This window comes from Amblyraja radiata, unplaced genomic scaffold (assembly GCF_010909765.2).
Source record: "Amblyraja radiata isolate CabotCenter1 unplaced genomic scaffold, sAmbRad1.1.pri scaffold_461_ctg1, whole genome shotgun sequence".
Lineage (NCBI taxonomy): Eukaryota > Metazoa > Chordata > Chondrichthyes > Rajiformes > Rajidae > Amblyraja > Amblyraja radiata.
Genome location: NW_022630553.1, coordinates 69,882 through 91,797, shown reverse-complemented (window position 1 = coordinate 91,797; position 21,916 = coordinate 69,882). Strand labels below are relative to the sequence as shown.

The following is a 21,916-nucleotide window of genomic DNA, read 5'->3' as shown; positions in this document are numbered from 1 at the left end:
ACCTCCAGGGTGGAGAATTCCAGTGTCACCATGCTCTCCCTGAATGTGACTGAACAATTATGGAGTTATTACCATAGTCTACAAATTCACTAACATTGTTAACAACACTGTCATAGTGTTAATGTAGCTAACAAACAATAGTGGAGACAGCACCGGCATCTGGATCACTCCACTGGTCACAGGCCTCCAGTTAGAAAAACTGTGCACCAAAACTACCCATTGACTCCTTCCTCCAAGCCAATCTTGAATCCAATTGTGTAGCTTGCCTTGGATTCCATGTGATCTAACCTTCCACACTAGCCTACCATATGGCAACTTGTCAATGGTCTTCTGAAGTCCATATAAACTGCCCTGCTCACTGGCTATCTCTAATCAGACCTACAGTCATACTGCATGGAAACAGGCTCTTCTGCCCAACTAGCCTGTACAGACCAGATTTCCTATCTACGCTAGTTCCACCTGCCTGTATGTGGCCCATATCCCTGGAAGCCTTGTCTATCCAAGTACCTGTCCAAATGTCTGTTCAATGTTCAAAGGTTCAAAGGTCTGTTTATTGTCAGATGTACCAATTAAGGTCCAGTGAAACTCATATTACCATACAGCCATACTAAAAAAAAGCAACAAGACACACAGCTCCATAAAAATTAACATGAACATCCACCACAGCGGATTTCCCACTCTCCTCACTATAATGGAAGGCAATAAAGTTTAAACTTCTTCCTCTTTATTATCCCGTGGTCGAGGCCGACGGGGCGATCGAAGCTTAAACTACTTCCTCGAGCAGCTTGTTCTATTTACCTACCCTCTGTGTGAAAATGCTGCCCTCAGGTTTCTATTCAATCTTTTCCCTTTCACATTAAACTTAATTCCTCTTGTTCCTGATTTCCCTTCTTAGGGTAAAAGTTCACGTTACACGAGTAGAATTAGACCATTTGGACCATTGAGACCACTCCGCCATTCAATCATGGCTGATCTCTGCCTCCTAATTCCATTTTCCTGCCTTCACCCTATAACCCTTGACACCTGTTCTAATCAAAAATGTGTCTCTCTCTGCCTTAACAATATCCACTGCCAGCCTCCACAGCCCTCTGTGGCAATGAGTTCCACAGATTAACTACCCTCTGACTAAAGAAGTTCCTCCTCACCTCGTATCTAAATAAGTGCCCTTTAATTCTGTGACTATAACCGCTGGTCCTAACCTTTCCGACTGGTGGAAACATCCTTTCCACATCCACTCTATTTATGCCTTTCAGGATTCTGTATGTTTCAATTAGGTCCCCCCTCAACTTTCTAAACTCTGGCGAATAGAGGCCCAGTGCTGTCAAATGCTCAGACTATATGGAAGATAATATCTACAACTTCATGTGATCACCCCTTAGCCTCCTGAGCTCAAAGGAATAAAGCGCTAGCCTGCTCGGCTGCCCCAAGAGCTCAGGCCCTCATGTCCTGGCAATATTCTCATCGATCTTCTTTGCATTATTTCCAGCTTAACGATATCCTTCCTCTAACAGGCTGACCAAAACTGAACACAATACTTCAAATTTGGCCTGACCAACATCTTGTACAACTGTTAACATAACATTCCAACTTTTATACTCAAATCTTTGACTGATGAAGGCTAATGTGCCTAAAGGCTTCTTGACCACAAGATCTATCTGTGAGGCCACTTTCAGGGAACTGTGCATCTGCACTTTCAATATCCCTCTGCTCAACAACACTCCCCAGGGCCTTGTCATTCACTGTGAAGATGCTACACTGGTTTGACTTTCTAAAATGCAATGCCTTGCACTTATCTGCATTAAATTCCATTAACCATTCCTCAACTGAATTACCCAGCTGATCAAGATCCTATTGTAAATTTTGGGAACCATCTTTGCTATCTACAATTTACCTACCACAGATGTTAGGCTTACTGGTCTATAGTTCCAAGGTTTTTCCTTGCAGCCCTTCTTAAATAGAGGCACAACATTAGCCACCCTCCACTCTTGCGTTACCTCACCCATGCCGAATTATGATTCCTGTATCTCAGCCGGGGATCCTGCAGTTCTTCTCAAGCTACCAACAGTATCCTCGGATATATCAGATCATGTTCATGAGATTTATGTACTTTCAATTACCTTGGGACATCCAGCACCTCTTCGACCATATTACAGACTTGTCCTAATCGAGGATCTTGCCCATCTCCTGCATCACACCGAGATAAACATTTTGGTTTCTGGAGGACCATATTCAATCTCTATTTACCCTCTTTATCTTAATGTACATAAAAGTCATCTGGATTTTCCTTAATATTATTTCCCTATTTTTCTTGCCATCCTGTTTTTCCCGAATCGTCTCAGAAGCCTGCAAGTTCTGTGCCTCCTTTTTCCAGACCAGAGGCTCAATTTCTCTGATCGTGCAGGCTTCCTTACTCCCACCTGCCTTGCCCTTTGCTCGAATTGGAACATGCATGCTCTGAGCTCATGCCATCACATTTTTAAAAGCATCCCATTTTCCGGATGTTCCTTTGCCTGCAAACAAACTACTCCAAGAGAAACAAAGAGTAGGGATTAACGGGTCCCTTTCAGAATGGCCGGCAGTGACTAGTGGGGTACCGCAAGGCTCAGTGCTGGGACCGCAGCTATTTACAATATTCATCAATGATTTGTAGGAAGGGATTCAAAGTAACATTAGCAAATTTGCAGATGACACAAAGCTGGGTGGCAGTTTGAACTGTGAGGAGGATGCTATGGGAATGCAGGGTGACCGACAGGTTGGGGGAGTGGGCAGATGCATGGCAGATGAAGTTTAATGCAGATAAATGTGAGGTTATCCACTTTGGTAGCAAAAACAAGAAGGCAGATTACTATCAAAATGGCATCGTTGGGAAAAGGGGAAGTACAACAGGATCTGGGGGCCCTTATACATCAGTCTATGAAAGTAAGCATGCAGGTACAGCAGGCAGTGAAGAAAACGAATGGCATATTGGCCTTTATAACAAGAGGAATCGAATATAGGAGCAAAGAGGTTCTTCTGCAGTTGTACAGAGTCCTAGTGAGACCACACCTGGAGTATTGCGTGCAGTTTTGGTCCCCTAATTTGAGGAAGGACATTCTTGCTAATGTGGGAGTACAGCGTAGGTTTACAAGATTAATTCCCGGGATGGCGGGACTGCCATATGCTGAGAGAATGGAGCAGCTGGTCTTATACACTCTGGACTTTAGAAGCAGGAGAGGGGTTCTCATTGAAACATATAGATTATTAAGGGTTTGGACACGCTACAGGCAGGAAATATGTTCCCGATATTGGGGGAGTCCAGAACCAGGAGCCACAGTTTAAGAATAAGGAGTAAGCAATTTAGAACGGAGCCAAATAAACACTTTTTCTCACAGAGAGTGGTGAGTCTGTGGAATTCTCTGCCTCAGAGGGCAGTGGAGGCAGGTTCTCTGAATGCTTTCAAGAGAGACCTAGATAGTACTCTTAAAACTAGCGGAGTCAGGGGATATGGGGAGAAGACAGGAACAGGGTACTGATTGGGGATGATCAGCCATGATCACATTGAATGGCGGTGCTGGCCCGAAGGGCTGAATGGCCTACTCCTGCACCTATTGTTTATTGTCCAATCAACTTGAGAATGTTCCTATCTTATACCATCAAAGTTACACTAGTCCCAATTTAGAATTTTAACTTGTGGGGCCCACCCTCCCTTTATCCACAACTATTTTAAAGCTAACTAGACCAAGTGCAGACCCGTTGGGTCTGTTTCCCCAACGACTTTTGAGGGGGGGGGGGCTGCGGCTTCACACTAACCTTAACCACCCCCCAAACACACAGGTGGGTGGAGGGGGGTTGAGAAGAGGGGAGGGAGGGGAGAGGAGGAGGAGGAAACGGGACCGATTTGGGAGAGAAAGGAGAGCGGGGTAGAGGGTGAGAGAGGGGGATGGGGAGAGAGATGAGGGGGAGGCGGGGGGGAAAGAGGGAGGGAGGGGAGAGGGGTGGGGGGAGAGAGGGGAAAGAGTGGGGAAGGAGAGTGGAGGGGGAAGGGGGGAGAGAAGTGGAAGAGTGGGGAGGGAGGAGGAGAGGGGTAGGGGGAGTGATGGAAGAGGGATAGGGGGAGGGGGCGGGGAGAGAGAGGGAAGGGGGTGGGCTAGAGAGGGAAGGGGTGGGGGAGAGAGGGATGGGAGAGGGAGAGGGGTGAGGAGAGGGAGAGGGGGAGGAGAGAAGGGAGAGAGAAGTGGAAGAGTGGGGAGGGAAGGTAGGGGTAGAGGGGTAGCGGGAGTGGTGGAAGAGGAACGGGGGAGTGGTTGAAGAGGAACAGAGGGGCAGGAGGAAGGGGTGGGGGTGAGAGGGGAGGGAGGGGAAGAGAGGGGTGGGGGAGGGAGAGGGGTGGCGTAAGGGGAGAGAAGTGGAAGAGTGGGGAGGGAGGGGTAGGGGGAGTGGTGGAAGAGGGATAGAAGGGAAGGGGGCAGGGGGAGAGAGGGAAGGGGGTGGGGGAGAGAAGGATGGATGGGAGAGGGAGCGGGGTGAGGAGAGGGAAACATAGAAACATAGACATTAAGTGCAGGAGTAGGCCATTCGGCCCTTTGAGCCTGCGCCACCATTCAATATGATCATGGCTGATCATCCAACTCAGTATCCTGTACCTGCCTTCTCTCCATACCCTCATATCCCTTTAGCCACAAGGGCCACATCTAATTCCCTCTTAAATATAGCCAATGAACTGGCCTCAACTACCTTCTGTGCCAGTGAATTCCAGAGATTCACCATTCTCTGTGTGAAAAATGTTTTTCTCATCTCGGTCCTAAAAGATTTACCCCTTATCCTTAAACTGTGACCGCTTGTACTAGACTTCCCCAACATCTGGAACAATCTTCCTGCATTTAGCCTGTCCACCCCCTTAAGAATTTTGTAAATTTCTATATGATCCCCGCTCAATCTTCTAAAATCTAGCGAGTACAAGCCGAGTCTATCCAGTCTTTATTCATATGAAAGTCCTGACATCCCAGGAATCAGTCTGGTGAACCTTCTCTGTACTCTCTCTATGGCAAGAATGCCTTTGAACATTGGGCATTGTGACATCACACAATGGAACGTTCACCATGGGCTGGGCCTCCTGCAAAGGCATATGTAAATGAATCCATTCCGATTGGACATATGTGAGCATCAGGCATTGTGACATCACACGATGGAACGTTCACCAGGGGCTGGGGCTGGTGCTGCTTCTATGGGTGAGAAGCCAGTTTATTTTTGAAATATTGGGGGGGAGGATTTGATTAAAAACGTGTACTTAAACACGACGAAATGTAATGAGGAGCGGATACTTAGAAAGAAAAGTGAAATCTCTACCGAAATGGAAAAGATGTTGGCGATGCTGCGTCTGGATTCGGAGTTGCAGTAAATCAAAGGAAGAAAGGCGGCCGGCAGCCGTTCATGTAAATAGATCCATTCCGATTGGACATCTGCGAGCATTGGGCATTGTGACATCACACGATGGAACGAATCAAAAGGAAGAAAGGCAGCCGGCAGCTCAGGAAGGCACCTTGGACAATAGGATGAGTTGGCTTGAAGGGACTGTCTCCATGCTGCTTATCTGCAACATGATTTAACCTCCCTATCAATTCCACTCTCCCCTTTCACAACATTCATTAATTCTACTATGAATTGTATACTCAACAAATTATCATCTGCAGTCCTTGGAACAGAGGATTTCACAGCCTTGTTTGAAAAAATCTCTCCTGTCATCATTCCCAAATACTCTACCTCAAGTGTAGACTATGAGCTCTTTTAAAATATCATACATACCAGTTAGATAATCCCTTGTTTTATAATTCCAGAGATTAATCTGCTTTCTGATAGTTTGAATACAGCACACTAATTAATTGCCCTTATGCTGACAGTGACACACACAAAATGTAGCAGCTTTGCAAGCATAATTTCCTTTTCATAAATACATATTAACCAAGCCCAGTTTTGTTGTTGTTATTTTAAATGCCCTTCTACTACTTCATTAATAATAAATTATAGCCTTTTCCATGTTATTGAAGTCAGGTTAACTGGCCCGTAGTCCTCTTTTTTAATTCTCCCTTTTATTAAATATTGAATTTACAGCAGTTGCCTTCCAGTCTGCAGCTTCTATGAAATTTGGAAAGATAACGACTAATACATCCTCTCTCTCCATCGCTGCCGCCATCAAAACGCTGCAATGTAGATCGACGGATCTCGCACATTTATCACGTGAACCACATTTGTTTCTCGATAAGACTAATTTTTCACTAATAGTACTTTATTTGAGTATCTCATTCTCTACAAATATTTAGGGAGGAAAACCAAAGCTTTTATCAGAATTTGAAAGTCTGACTGTTCTAAATTGCAAACCTATTCACATTATATCTCTGAAGGTACCCAAAGAAGTTGGTTCAGACTTACTCTGTGTTCCCTAATCAAGATGAGATGAGTGATGTCGTTGTGCAGCCTTATAATTCGCTGTTAACACTGAAGAGACTAACTCAAAATGCAGACTGTGTGGTGAGTAACTTCAAGTGGAATGTTTCAACTTGTGGCAAGCTGTGGAATGGTTTGCTGTTTTGAACTGAGCTCTGAGCTGCTGTTTTGTGTTTTCAAAGGTTGTTCTTGACAACACAGCACTAAACCGGATTGCAACAGACAGGCTTCATATTCAGAACCCTTCCTTTTCTCAGATCAACCAGTTGGTAAGTAAAAAACTAGATCAGAGATCTACAAAGCATTGCTTATTGGACATAGATTTGGGAGGTTAATTGAAGAAAAAAGAAGAGGTGGTGCAAAAATAATTTAATCGGGGCAGGATGTTCATTTAAATATCAAAACTGACTATAGGAACTCATTCGTGTTATTCCTGCAGACACATGATTCCTCGTGTCATAACAAGTAAACTACATGTGCTGATTTATACCAAAGAAAAACAAAATGCTGCATTAACTCAGTGAGCCAGGTAGCATACTCACACTGCTCTGATTTGTCCCTTTCATTTGCAGCATCAAAAGTCACCATCTCTTACAATGTAGCACGCCGTGACCTTTGGTGGTACTGCAGCCCTTGCACTGTCTGCCACTTCCCCCCAGTCCTGAACAGTCATTATGTCCCAGATAGAACAATGACATTCTTACTTGCTGCAGCACAACAGAATATATAAACATAGTACACTAAACAATATAATAAACGAGAGAAAAAAAAGTTCAGTGTGTGTATACGTACACATGATCACAAATACATGCACACACACATATATACACACATATAGTGCCCTCCAAAATGTTTGGAACAAAGACCCATCATTTATTTATTTGCCTCTGTACTCCACAATTTGAGATTTGTAATAGAAAAAATCAAGTGTGGTTAAAGTGCGCATTGTCAGATTTTATTAAAGGGTATTTTAATACATTTTCACCATGTAGAAATTACAGCTGTGTTTATACAATGTCCCTCCATGACAGGCGATGCTGGCTCGAAGAGCCGAATGAATGGCTTACTCCTGCACCTGTTGTCTATTGTCTATTGTCTATTGCTATTGTTACTGCTGCCACCCACCGACTTTCCCAGCTTAACGTTTCGGCTGCTGGCCTTTTGGGTCAGAAGAAAAAGTAATCGGAAGCACGGCTAACACATTAGTTCTTTGGCATTATAATGTGGGAAGCACAGCTCGGGGAAGGGGCTCTCATGGAGGGTAATCTAATGTTGAAATGCAGTTTTATGGGCAGCTGGAATTATCTTGCAGCCTTGATCTGATCAAGCTAATTCTTTTCTTGGGTTTGTACTGATAAATTAGGCTTCCATTTATTGCTTCCCAGCACCAAAGCTTTGATCAGCTTCAGTTTAGGTTTACTCACCTAGTGTGTTGATGAGTTTTAATGATAGAGGATATATTAATTTTAGCTGCAGTATGACTTTGTTTTGTGATTTGTTTTCATAGGTGTCCACAATCATGTCTGCAAGTACCACCACACTCCGGTACCCAGGCTATATGAATAATGATCTAATTGGACTGATTGCTTCCCTTATTCCCACTCCAAGGCTTCATTTTCTCATGACTGGCTATACTCCGCTTACGACAGATCAATCAGTACGTGGTGATTCGTGTTATGTCTTAAATTATGTTTTGATGTAACAACAATTAATTTGTTTGTCATGAAACATTGTAGTGGTTTGTATCTTCGAGGGCCAATGTGCTCCACTATTCTGAGAAGATCACTGGTTTAGAGTCGTAGAATCATACAGTGTGGAAACAAGCCTTTGGCCCAACTTGCCCACACAAACCAATGTGTCCCACCTACACTAGTCCCACTTGCCTGCGTTTAGCCCACGTCCCTCTAAACCTGTCCTGTCCATGTGCCTGTCTAATTGCATCTTAAACATAGCGATAATCCATGTCTCAACTACCTCCTCCAGAAGCTTGTTCCATACACCTACCTTTTGTGTGAAAAAGTGACCCCTCACATTCCTATAACATCTTCACCCTTCATCTTAAACCGATGAGAACATGCAAACTCCACACAGACAGCACCCGAGGTCAGGATCGACCTTGAATCACTAGTGCTGCAAGGCAGCTGTTTTACCAGCTGTGCCACTGAGCTGGACTATTTCTGTGCTCATCCTACTTCTGATTAAGATGGTGGTCTGAGGGGCTTGTGCATGCATTTATATAGGTTATGTTCAAGCAATCCTGATAGCAAATGGTAACCGTGTAAGCTATGACAATATCAGACTAGTGAATGGTCCTCCCATAAGATAGGGTGCAGTACTGATCTTCCAACCTATCTCATTGTGGACCTTGGAAATGTTATTGTAACTCTAACACCTTAATGCATGTACTCTGGTATTTGCGTTGCCTGTTGTCCTTGTTTATGTCTTGCTAGTACTAATATGACTTGATCAGATAGTGCGCAAACATAGCAGTCCACTGTATCTCAATATACCGTGCCCTCCATAATACATAGATACATAGAAAATAGGTGCAGGAGTAGGCCATTCGGCCCTTCGAGCCTGCACCGCCATTCAATATGATCATGGCTGATCATCCAACTCAGTATCCCGTACCTGCCTTCTCTCCATACCCCCTGATCCGTTTAGCCACAAGGGCCACATCTAACTCCCTCTTAAATATAGCCAATCAACTGGCCTCAACTAAATGAACTGGCCTCAAACTACCTTCTGTGGCAGAGAGTTCCAGAGATTCGCCACTCTCTGTGTGAAAAATGTTTTTCTCATCTCGGTCTTAAAGGATTTCCCCCTTATCCTTAAGCTGTGACCCCTTGTCCTGGACTTCCCCAACATCGGGAACAATCTTCCTGCATCTAGCCTGTCCAACCCCTTAAGAATTTTGTAAGTTTCTATAAGATCCCCCCTCAATCTCCTAAATTCTAACGAGTATAAGCTGAGTCTATCCAGTCTTTCTTCATATGAAAGTCCTGACATCCCAGGAATCAGTCTGGTGAACCTTCTCTGCACTCCCTCTATGGCAATAATGTCCTTAATCAGATTTGGAGACCAAAACTGTACGCAATACTCCAGGTGTGGTCTCACCAAGACCCTGTACAACTGCAGTAGAACCTCCCTGCTCCTATACTCAAATCTTTTTGCTATGAATGCTAACATACCATTCGCTTTCTTCACTGCCTGCTGCACCTGCATGCCTACTTTTCCATCTCCCCTTTTCCTAATAATGTTTGGGATAAAGACCCATCATTTATTTATTTGCCCCTATACTCCACAATTTGAAATTTGTAATTGAAAAAATCACATGTGGTTTAAGTGCACATTGTCAGATTTTAATAAAGGCCATTTTTATACATTTTGGTTTCACCATATAGAAATTACAGCAGTGTTTATACATAGTCCCCCCATTTCAGGGCACCATAATGTTTGGGACACAGCAATGTCATGTAAATGAAAGTAGTCATGTTTAGTATTTTGTTGCATATCCTTTGCATGCAATGACTGCTTGAAATCTGCGATACATGGACATCACCAGTTGCTGGGTGTCTTCTCTGGTGATGCTCTTCCAGGCCTGTATTGCATCCATCTTTAGCTCATGCTTGTTTTGGGGGCTAGTACCCTTCAGTTTTCTCTTCAGCATATAAAAGGCATGTTCAATTGGGTTCAGATCGGGTGATTGACGGTCACTCAAGAATTGACCATTTTTTAGCTTTGAAAAATTCCTTTGATACTTTAGCAGTATGTTCGAGATCATTGTCTTGCTGTAGAATGAACCGCCGCCCAATGAGTTTTGAGGCATTTGTTTGAACATGAGCAGATAGGATGTGTCTATACACTTCAGAATTCATTATGCTACTACCATCAGCAGTTGTATCGTCAATGAAGATAAGTGAGCCAGTACCTTCAGCAGCCAGTTTTCCCAGGCCATAACACCCCCACCACCGTGTTTCACAGATGAGGTGTTATGCTTTGGATCTTGGGCAGTTCCTTCTCTCCTCCATACTTCATTCTTGCCATCTCTCTGATAAGTTAATCTTCGTCTCATCTGTCCACAAGACCTTTTTCCAGAACGGTAGTTGCTCTTTTAAGTACTTCTTGGCAAACTGTAACATGGCCATCCTATTTTTGTGGCTAACCAGTGGTTTCATCTTGCAGTGTAGCCTCTGTATTTCTGTTCACGAAGTCTTCTGCGGACAGTGGTCATTGATAAATCCACACCTGACTCCTGAAGAGTGGTTCTGATCTGTCGGACAGGTGTTTGGGGATTTTTCTTAATTATATAGAGAATTAATCTGTCATTAGCTGTGGAGGTCTTCCTTGGCCTGCCAGTCCCTTTGCGATTAGTGAGCTCACCAGTGCTCTCTTTCTTCTTAATGATGTTTCAAACAGTTGATTTTGGTAAGCCTAAGGTTTGCTTGATGTCTCTAACAGTTGTCATCTTGTTTCTCAGTCTTATAATGGGTTATTTGACTTTCAGTGGTACAACTTTGGTCCTCATCGTTGCTTCAGGTGTGATAGAATTGGAGGGGCAAGAGGTGGTGGTGTTGCATTGCTAGTCAGGGAAGATATTACAGCAGTGCTTTGGAAGGATAGATTGGAGGGCTCATCTAGGGAGGCTATTTGGGTGGAACTGAGAAGTGGGAAAGGTGTAGCAACACTTATAGGGGTGTATTATAGACCGCCAAATGGGGAACGAGAATTGGAAGAGCAAATATGTAAGGAGATAGCAGATATTAGTAGTAAGCACAAGGTAGTGATTGTGGGAGATTTCAACTTTCCACACATAGACTGGGAAACACATTCTGTAAATGGGCTGGATGGTTTGGAGTTTGTAAAATGTGTGCAGGATAGTTTTTTGCAGCAATACATAGAGGTACCTACTAGAGGAGGGGCAGTGCTGGACCTCCTGTTAGGAAATGAGACGGGACAGGTGGCGGAGGTATGCGTTGGGGAGCACTTCGGGTCCAGTGATCACAATACCATTAGTTTCAATATAATTATGGAGAAGGTCAGAACTGGACCTAGGGTTGAGATTTTTGATTGGAGAAAGGCTAACTTTGATGAGATGCGAGATGATTTAAAAGGAGTGGACTGGGACTTTTTGTTTTATGGGAAAGATGTAGAAGAGAAATGGTGGACATTTAAAGGGGAAATTTTAAGAGTACAGAATCTTTATGTTCCTGTTCGGTTGAAAGGAAACAGTAAAAATTGGAAAGAGCCCTGGTTTTCAAGGGAAATTGGACATCTTGTTCGGAAAAAGAGGGAGATCTACAATAATTATAGGCAGCATGAAGTAAATGAGGTGCTTGAGGAGTATAAGGAATGTAAAAAGAATCTTAAGAAAGAAATTAGAAAAGCTAAAAGAAGATATGAGGTTGCTTTGGCAAGTAAGGTGAAAGTAAATCCAAAGGGTTTCTACAGCTATATTAATAGCAAAAGGATAACGAGGGATAAAATTGGTCCATTGGAGAAACAGAGTGGGCAGCTATCTGCAGAGCCAAAAGAGATGGGGGAGATATTGAACAATTTATTTTCTTCGGTATTCACCAAGGAGAAGGATATTGAATTATGTGAGGTAAGGGAAACTAGTAGTGTAGTTATGGATACTATGAGTTTCAAAGTAAAAGAAGTACTGACACTTTTGAAAAATATAAAAGTGGACAAGTCTCCAGGTCCTGACAGGATATTCCCTAGGACATTGAGGGAAGTTAGTGTAGAAATAGCCGGGGCTATGACAGAAATATTTCAAATGTCATTAGAAACGGGAATAGTCCCCGAGGATTGGCGTACTGCGCATGTTGTTCCATTGTTTAAAAAGGGTTCTAAGAGTAAACCTAGCAATTATAGACCTGTTAGTTTGACTTCAGTGGTGGGCAAATTAATGGAAAAGATACTTAAAGATAATATATATAAGCATCTGGATAATCAGGGTCTGATTAGGAACAGTCAACATGGATTTGTGCCTGGAAGGTCATGTTTGACTAATCTTCTTGAATTTTTTGAAGAGGTTACTAGGGAAATTGACGAGGGTAAAGCAGTGGATGTTGTCTATATGGACTTTAGTAAGGCCTTTGACAAGGTTCCTCATGGAAGGTTGGTTAAGAAGGTTAAAGTGTTGGGTATAAATGCAGGAATAGCAAGATGGATTCAGCAGTGGCTGAATGGGAGAAGCCAGAGGGTAATGGTGGATGGCTGTTTGTCGGGTTGGAGGCAGGTGACTAGTGGGGTGCCTCAGGGATCTGTGTTGGGTCCTTTGTTGTTTGTCATGTACATCAATGATCTGGATGAAGGGGTGGTAAATTGGATTAGTAAGTATGCAGATGATACCAAGATAGGGGGTGTTGTGGATAATGAAGAGGATTTCCAAAGTCTACAGAGTGATTTAGGCCATTTGGAAAAATGGGCTGAAAGATGGCAGATGGAGTTTAATGCTGATAAATGTGAGGTGTTACACCTTGGCAGGACAAATCAAAATAGGACGTACATGATAAATGGTAGGGAATTGAAGAATACAGTTGAACAGAGGTATCTGGGAATAACCGTGCATAGTTCCTTGAAGGTGGAATCTCATATAGATAGGGTGGTAAAGAAAGCTTTTGGTATGCTAGCCTTTATAAATCAGAGCATTGAGTATAGAAGCTGGGATGTAATGTTAAAATTGTACTAGGCATTGGTGAGACCTAATCTGGAGTATGGTGTACAATTTTGGTCGCCCAATTATAGGAAGGATGTCAACAAAATAGAGAGAGTACAGAGGAGATTTACTAGAATGTTGCCTGGGTTTCAACAACTAAGTTACAGAGATAGGTTGAATAAGTTAGGTCTTTATTCTCTGGAGCGCAGAAGGTTAAGGGGGGCCTTGATAGAGGTCTTTAAAATGATGAGAGGGATAGACAGAGTTGATGTGATCAAGCTTTTCCCTTTGAGAATAGGGAAGATTCAAACCAGAGGACATGACTTCAGAATTAAGGGACAGAAGTTTAGGGGTAACATGAGGGGGAACTTCTTTACTCAGAGAGTGGTAGCGGTGTGGAATGAGCTTCCAGTGGAAGTGGTGGCGGCAGGATCGTTGGTATCATTTAAGAATAAATTGGATAGGCATATGGATGAGAAGGGAATGCAGGGTTATGGTATGAGTGCAGGCAGGTGGGACTAAGGGAAAAAAAATTTGTTCGACGCGGACTTGTAGGGCCGAGATGGCCTGTTTCCGTGCTGTAATTGTTATATGGTTATATGGTTAAACAGTAATAAAAGTTTCCAAATGTGATGGAAAGACTGGAGGAAAGACTCGGTGCTGAGAGCTCTCTACCTGCTTTAAGGAGACATTTAAACACACCTGGGCAATTACAAACACCTGTGAAGCCTTATGTCCCAAACATTATGGTGCCCTGAAATGGGGGGACTATGTTTAAACTCAGCTGTAATTTCTACATGGTGAAACCAAAATGTATAAAAATGGTCTTTTAATAAAATCTGACAATATGCATTTTAATCATGTGATTTTTTACTATTACAAATCTCAAATTGTGGTGTACAGAGGCAAATAAATAAATGATGGGTCTTTGTCCCAAACATTATGGAGGGCACTGTACATGACAATGATAAACCATCAAAAACCAATACCAGATATGTTTGCCTTATTTAATGAGAATCTAGTTAATTTTGGCTCTAATTCTGTTCACTGATTCTATGCTACTTTTGTTCAAAGGGAGGGATAGATAATTACAACTCTCTAATTTTTAAAACTAGCGCATCTTTTGTCCTCAGGTGGCAAGTATACGTAAAACTACAGTCCTGGATGTCATGCGAAGACTGTTGCAACCAAAGAATGTGATGGTGTCCACTGGCAGAGACAGGCAAACTAACCACTGTTACATTGCCATCCTCAACATTATCCAAGGAGAAGTGGACCCTACTCAGGTAAGAATATAGATTCAGGTTAGAACCACATTAAGGAAAGGATGAGTATGGATACTCTCCACATCCATAAAGGCAACACTCAACCTCCTCTTGGCAAATGACTGAAATATCAGTGGGGGTACACTTTGAGAGCTGTGACCATAATTCTATTAATTTAAAAATAGTTGTGGAAAGAGGGTGCACTAATATATTAAATCTAAATTGGTGAAAGGCTGATTTTGATGGTATTAGACAGGAACTTGATTGATTGAGAAAGGCTGTTACCAGGTAAATGAAAGTAGGATCAGTTACTGAAATGTGCAAAGAAATGGCAGATACTGTTAAGTAGGCTGGAACTCTACTCTTTGGAGTTTAGAAGAATGAGAGGCGATCTCATTGAAACATATAAGATCGTGAGGGGCCTTGATCGGGTGGATGCACCGAGGATGTTCCCAATGATCGGGGAAACTAGAACTAGGGGACATAGTTGCAGAATAAGGGGGGGCTCTTTTAAAACTGAGATGAGGAAGAACTTCTTCACCCAGAGGGTGGTTAATTTATGGAATTCACTGCCCCAGGGAGCAGTGGAAGCAGAAACTTTAAATATATTTAAGACTAAAATAGATGGTTTTTTAGCTGCCAAGGGGATAAGGGGCTACGGGGAGAGGGCAGGGATATGGACCTAGGTATGGTTAGTATAGTAAGACCTGAGTGATCTCCTGGACAAGTGTCGATCGCCTGGATTGGGGTCGGAGAGGAATTTCCCGGATTTTTTTCCCGAATTGGACCTGGGTTTTTATCCGGTTTTTTGCCTCCCCCAGGAGATCGCGAGGTTCTTGGGGTGGAGAGGGGTGATAGCGGTATAAAGGGGAGGGTAGTGTCTTGTGTTCTGTGTCTTGTGTCTACTGTTTGTGGGTAAGTGTGTCTGTTTAGTGTTCAGCCATGAGCGAATGGCGGTGCGGGCTCGACGGACCTGGTGGTCTACTCTCGCACCTACTTTCTATGTCTATGTCTATACAGTTTACTCCAAGCAAGGTCTGATGAAGGGTCTCAATTTGAAACGTCACCTATTCCTTTTCTCCAGAGATGCAGCCTAACTGCCAGCATTTTGTGTGTATCATCATTTTTTGCAAGCAAGTTGGTTGAATGTAAAAGAAAAGAATACAGATAATGGCAACACCTTTAATAACATTGACGTGCAGGGATCTCTGGACCCAAATCCATAACCCCCGCACCAAAAGTGGCACCATGAGAGGCTAGAGTGGTAAAGAAGGCATTGGTATGCTTGCCTTCATCGGTTCACAGATGACATGAAGACTGGTTATAGAGTTATTGAAGGTGTGAACGCTAGTCGTGAGATATCGATGGCGATGACATGGGCTGAAAATGGCAGATAGTGTTTAATACAAATTAATATGGTGATGCAATTTGGGAGCACTAATGAGGTTAGGACACATACCATTAATAGGTCTTGGGGGTACTGAGGAACACGGAGACCTGAGATGCAGGTGAGCGATGTCAATAGGAATGCATATGGGATACTGCCCTTCATCAGTCAGGGCATTATATACGTCAGGAGGTGATGCTCTGATTTTACATCCAGTACTCCAGCTGAGATCTGATTAGTTCTGATCACCACATTATAGGAGGGTGCAGAGGAGATTCACCGGGATGTTACCTGGGGTAGTCGATCAGGGTGGGGGTCAGTGCACCTTTTAGTGCTGACCGATTCCTGGGCTGTCAGAGTGGCGATACTGGTTCACAATTAGGAACAGTTTCAAGGTCGGTGGGGGCGCTGCAAGCCGGCAGCCCTGCCAGCAACGTGTTGGTTTTTTCAATGTTTTTTTAATTTTTTAGTGTGTCCTAATGTGTGTTTTTGGTGTCTCTCTGTGTGTCTTGTGTGGGGGGGTAAGGGGGAAACCATTTTGGTCGCCTCCTCCACGGAGAGGCGACTTTTTCCATGTCGCCTCCCCCGTGGCCTAACATCGAGGATCAGTGCGGCCTTTCCCGGAGACGTGCCCGTGGCTTCAGCGGCGGGCGCAGCGCGGACTCTCGTCGAGGATCGGGCGAGCCCTCACCGGGGCTTGTCAGAGGGGAGCGCTCCGTTTCCTGGCCTGCGGCAGCCTGAAGCCGTGGTCTGCAGAGCTCCAGCTGGCGGGCCGTCCGCAGCCTGGGATCCCTTGTTGGGGACCCGGGAGGAGAAGAAGCTCCGACCGCCGGCCGCTGTCTCCGGTGGGGAAGCACCGATTCAGTCCTTACCTGGACTTTATCTGGACTTTAACTTGTCTAAACCTCTGGACGCCCGCAGCGATGGCTGCGGGGGTTGAGGTCCCGACCACGGGGGCGAAATGGAGGAGGACTGGCCAAATGTTATGCCTTCTACCACAGTGATGAATGCTGTGGTGGATGTTTGTGTTAAATGTTTTATTGTGTTTTTGTGTGTTCTTTTTTTTATTGTACTGCTGTTGGCAAATTCATTTCATTTGCACTTTATGTGCAAGTGACGAATACAACTGATATTGATATTGAGGTAGTGGTGATCAATTAGTTTCCTTATATGTAGAGGTAAAAACATCTGTAGAAAAGAGTAGGAATTTTTTCTGATGCCTAGGCAATAATCATCAACTAACAGCAACAAGATGTTTCTCATCGTCTCGTGTCTGGTATTTACTGCACTGTAATTGCTTGTCACTAAGTAAGAGCAATCTAAAGAAAAGGGCATAAGAAAGAACTGCAGATACTGGTTTAAATTGAAGGAGGACACAAAATGCTGGAGTAACTCAGCGGGTGAATCAGCATCTCTGGAGAGAAGGAATGGGCGAAGATTCGAGTCGAAACCCTTCTTCAACAGATGCAAAAGGATGACACGAAGCTGGGGGGGCAGTGTTAGCTGTGAGGAGGATGCTAGGAGGCTGCAAGGTGACTTGGATAGGCTGGGTGAGTGGGCAAATGCATGGCAGATGCAGTATAATGTGGATAAATGTGAGGTTATCCACTTTGGTAGCAAAAACAGGAAAGTAGATTATTATCTGAATGGTGGCCGATTAGGAAAAGGGGAGATGCAACGAGACCTGGGTGTCATGGTACACCAGTCATTGAAAGTAGGCATGCAGGTGCAGCAGGCAGTGAAGAAAGCAAATGGTATGTTAACATTCATAGCAAAAGGATTTGAGTATAAGAGCAGGGAGGTTCTACTGCAGTTGTACATGGTCTTGGTGAGACCACACCTGGAGTATTGCGTACAGTTTTGGTCTCCTAATCTGAGGAAAGACATTGATTGGATTCAATTTATTGTCATTGCACTTTTCAGTGCAACGAAATGGTTTAGCCTGCAGTCATTACATAGAATAAATTACAAACACACAACACAGTTTAAAGTCCCAAAGTCATTGTCTCTTCCCTCCTTCCTCTCCCTCTGCGCTGAGGCAATCCAAGCCTCCGATGTTGTGACCCATTCTTGCCATAGAGGGAGTACAGAGAAGGTTCACCAGACTGATTCCTGCGATGGCAGGACTTTCATATGAAGAAAGACTGGATAGACTCGGCTTGTACACACTAGAATTTAGAAGATTGAGGAGGGATCTTATAGAAACTTACAAAATTCTTAAGGGGTTGGACAGGCTAGATGCAGGAAGATTATTCCCGATGTTGGGGAATTCCAGAACTAGGGGTCACAGTTTAAGGATAAGACGGAAGTCTTTTAGGACCGAGATTAGAAAATAATATTTTACAGAGAGTGGTGAATCTGTGGAATTCTCTGCCACAGAAGGTAGTTGAGGCCAGTTCATTGGCTATATTTAAGAGGGAGTTAGATGTGGCCCTTGTGGCTAAAGGGATCAGGGGGTATGGAGAGAAGGCAGGGATGGGATACTGAGTTGGATGATCAGCCATGATCATATCGAATGGCGGTGCAGGCTCGAAGGGCCGAATGACCTACTCCTGCACCTATTGTCTATTTTTCTATGTTTTCACTCTAAGCCACGTTCTTTATATAGGTCCATAAAAGTTTGCAAAGAATACGAGAGCGAAAATTGGCCAACTTCATACCGTGGGGACCAGCCAGTATTCAGGTGGCATTGTCACGGAAGTCTCCATACCTGCCATCAGCTCACCGTGTCAGTGGGCTTATGATGGCCAATCATACTAGCATCACCTCAGTAAGTATCAATATCTTTGTGGTTGACACGTGACAGTTCTAATAGTTTGACTCTTATTGTCTGGCAATGAGTGTTTATATTTATGTGATTAAATTGTTGATGTGCAGTGAAAAGTGAAATAAATGACTGAGTGTAAAGAACACTTTATAAACAAATTCTGTTCAACAAGATAGTAGCTGTTGCACCCACTGGTGCATTGGCTGAACTCACTGGTCACTTGCTGTTGGCAGAGCACCATTCCTTGCAGTGTGCTGCCAGGGGTGGAACGTCCCAACAAATCAGCCATTCTGGCTTGCTTGACTCGGAATGGCCTTGACACCTTTGAGGCCCTATCCCCATACTGTACTTTATCATGTATGTATACATTCAAAACAATGTTGACAAGAGTTCTAATCCTGCTGCCTCGAATGAGGGATTTGGTCGTGTTGCTCGTTTCTGGGTATGTCTGTTTCAAGAGACCATGAACGGATTGAATGTACATTCCAGCCAACAAGATTAGAACTGTTGACAAAAGTTTTGGTTGAATGTTATAAAGCACCATATGAAACCTGCCCTGTATAAAATATTCAGTGTGAAAACACTGATTCATAGTATACCGGTCAAAGAATATTGAACATCCGAGAATTTTAAAAAGGAGTTTGACATTAAAGGGTTCCACACTAAAAAAACTGTGAAACCATTCTGCACCTTAATGTAACATGTGTTTGAGTTTATGGGATGATTGAGGGTTTTCTCTTCATCCCACAGTTGTTTGAAAGAACCAGCAGACAGTATGATAAACTCAGAAAAAGAGAAGCATTCTTAGAACAATTTCGCAAAGAGGACATATTTAAGGAGAGTTTTGATGAACTGGATAATTCCCGGGAGATTGTCCAGCAGTTAATTGATGAATATCACGCTGCAACTCGCCCCGACTACATTTCCTGGGGTACACAGTAGCAATGACACAGACTGCTGCTTGCTGAGGGTTTACCGCTGCACATTCCATCATTATATGCTGATAAGTCGACTCTATTAACATTTCTGTTTATCCTTTGTGAAGTGACCAACTGGAATATGCAGGATAGCCAGGCTTAGACCTGCAGGCTCCTGTGCGAAATGAACATCTTGGCTGAAAACCTCCGCCCTGTTCCTTCCCTAGGCATGTTTTAAGGAAGATTCCATGTGACAACTAGTGATGGAGACATTGATCAGAAAGTTTAGTTGTATGACTGTTCGTTCAGGTCAGTGATTCAGCAACATAACTGCACATTTGATTGTCATGTTGGTGTGAGCCTGGAGTCGCCCCAGTGAGTTAGTATATAGTGTGCAGTCAACCCTTGTGGTAACAGGTCATTGACTATTCCCACAGTTCGGGAAATACTTCCACTCACAACAGTTTATTGTAAAATGAAGCATTTTTGGTAAAAGTCTTTCCCCTTCATTTTAATCCACAATTGGATAGTTTAATTTGTAAATTTACCATTTATTTTAATATGGGATTAGTTTTATAAATGTTGTGCAGTAGTAGTATCTGGCCTTGTACTGGTGGGTGAGCAAGGCATCCAGTGCCTGCTATTGTAACTGTTTGCCTGCTTGATCACTCGATCAGTAGATGTTGCTTCTCCTGCCATGTCCAACACCTGTCTGCTCACTTAACCAAGCACTCAGATTAGTAAATGCTTCAGGAAATTACAATTATGCTCATTTAGGCTAACATTGGCTAGTGTTTTACTTTGGTCACCATTTTCTGGGTTTCCGGGTAGTGCTAAAATGTCTTCACACCTACTAATGAAGGTAATTTTAAAGATGATTGGAAAAAAGTTTCAGACATGTTTAGCTTGTGCTTTCAGTATTGTGTAGTAGCTGGGGACGTGATCTGAAGGTTGTAGAATGCACGATTAACAGACCTGTTTTAAACAGTTGCTAATAAAATAGTTTTTTTATTGAATGGTAGTTTTTGCATATCCTATAAAATGCACATTATTGTCGTGAATTTCAGTTAGTATCTCACAATTTGTTAATGCTTATTTGATTTCATCTTTGTCCAGCAGCAACAAATGAAAGTTTACTTAAAGGACAGTTAATGTAGCTGATTAATGTTTAGTAATGTCTTAGCATCATAGTGTACCAGTGAGTTAGTTAGTGGGCAATTAGCAGGTGAGTTATACATGAGGGCAAATTGCTGAATCTGGGAGGCAGCTCCACAATTGTCAGCGCGTACCAGCTTTTCAGTCTTGAGGGTGGATACAGCAGGAGTGCAGGCCACATGTTCTGCTCTCTGAGATCCTATACACACCAGATATCTCCAGCCTCATCCAGACCACCTGACTCAGCACTTTGCAGGGATAGATGAGACTTGGAAAGTGATCTGGTTCTGTCCAAACAGAAATAGTGAATAGTGTACAAACAGAAATATTGAATAGTGTGTAGAAGGGTTTCAGCCAGAAACGTTGCCTATTTCCTTCGCTCCATAGATGCTGCTGCACCCGCTGAGTTTCTCCAGCATTTTTGTATACCTAGTGGATTGGACTGATCCTCTGTAAATTGCCCAACATGATATTGGGGAATTGCTGTGTACCTTCGATTTTCCAGCATCTGCAGTTCCTTCTTGAACAACATGATATTGGGGAATTGCTGTCTTACCTGAGTGGGCTTGTTGCCATAATCTGGATTTCTTCTATGACTCTAAATCATCTGACTTGAACACTGCTTCATACCCCTGGGTTGTTAGTTGCCCAAGCGAAACAAGAATGATCCCACTTCTGTATGCTATATGCTATATGCTAGGGACAATTTACAGTAGGCAGATAACCTACAAACCTTCGCCACTTAGGAATGTGGGAAGAAACCAGTGCACCCAGATAAAACCTACACGATCACAGAATGTGCAAACTCCACACAGACAGCACTGATCAAATCTGATCTCTGGCACTATGAGGCAGCAGCTCTACTACTGCACCTCTGTTTCTCAGGTAAAGCAACCTTGCCCTTACATCATCTTGTAGAAACTTACAACATTCTTAAGGGGTTGGACAGGCTAGATGCAGGAAGTTTGTTCCCGATATTGGGGAAGTCCAGGACAAGGGGTCACAGTTTAAGGATAAGGGGGAAGTCTTTTAGGACCGAGATGAGAAAAACATTTTTCACACAGAGAGTGGTGAATCTGTAGAATTCTCTGCCACAGAAGGTAGTTGAGGCCAGTTCATTGGCTATATTTAAGAGGGAGTTAGATGTGGCTCTTGTGGCTAAAGTGATCACGGGGTATGGAGAGAAGGCAGGTACAGGAAAATGAGTTGGATGATCAGCCATGATCATATTGAATGGCGGTGCAGGCTCGAAGGGCCTACTCCTGCACCTATTTTCGATGTTTCTATGTGTCTATCATATTTTCTAGGGACTGTGCATTGAGCAGGAGGATAGCTGCGAGG

At 43.4% G+C, this 21,916-nt stretch overlaps 1 protein-coding gene across 1 annotated transcript in view; it reads left to right on the top strand.

Annotated features, from left to right (window-relative positions):
• Positions 1-19,583, top strand: part of LOC116969987 (tubulin gamma-1 chain-like) — a 46,182-nt gene extending 26,599 nt beyond the window's left edge. Inside the window, exons 5-11 of the mRNA XM_033016733.1 lie at positions 6,378-6,504; positions 6,603-6,689; positions 7,928-8,077; positions 14,218-14,370; positions 18,345-18,506; positions 19,254-19,434; positions 19,549-19,583. Coding sequence (XP_032872624.1) covers positions 6,378-6,504; positions 6,603-6,689; positions 7,928-8,077; positions 14,218-14,370; positions 18,345-18,506; positions 19,254-19,434; positions 19,549-19,583 — 895 coding nt within the window. The remainder of the gene's footprint in view (positions 1-6,377; positions 6,505-6,602; positions 6,690-7,927; positions 8,078-14,217; positions 14,371-18,344; positions 18,507-19,253; positions 19,435-19,548) is intronic.
• The last annotated feature ends 2,333 nt before the right edge of the window (positions 19,584-21,916 follow it).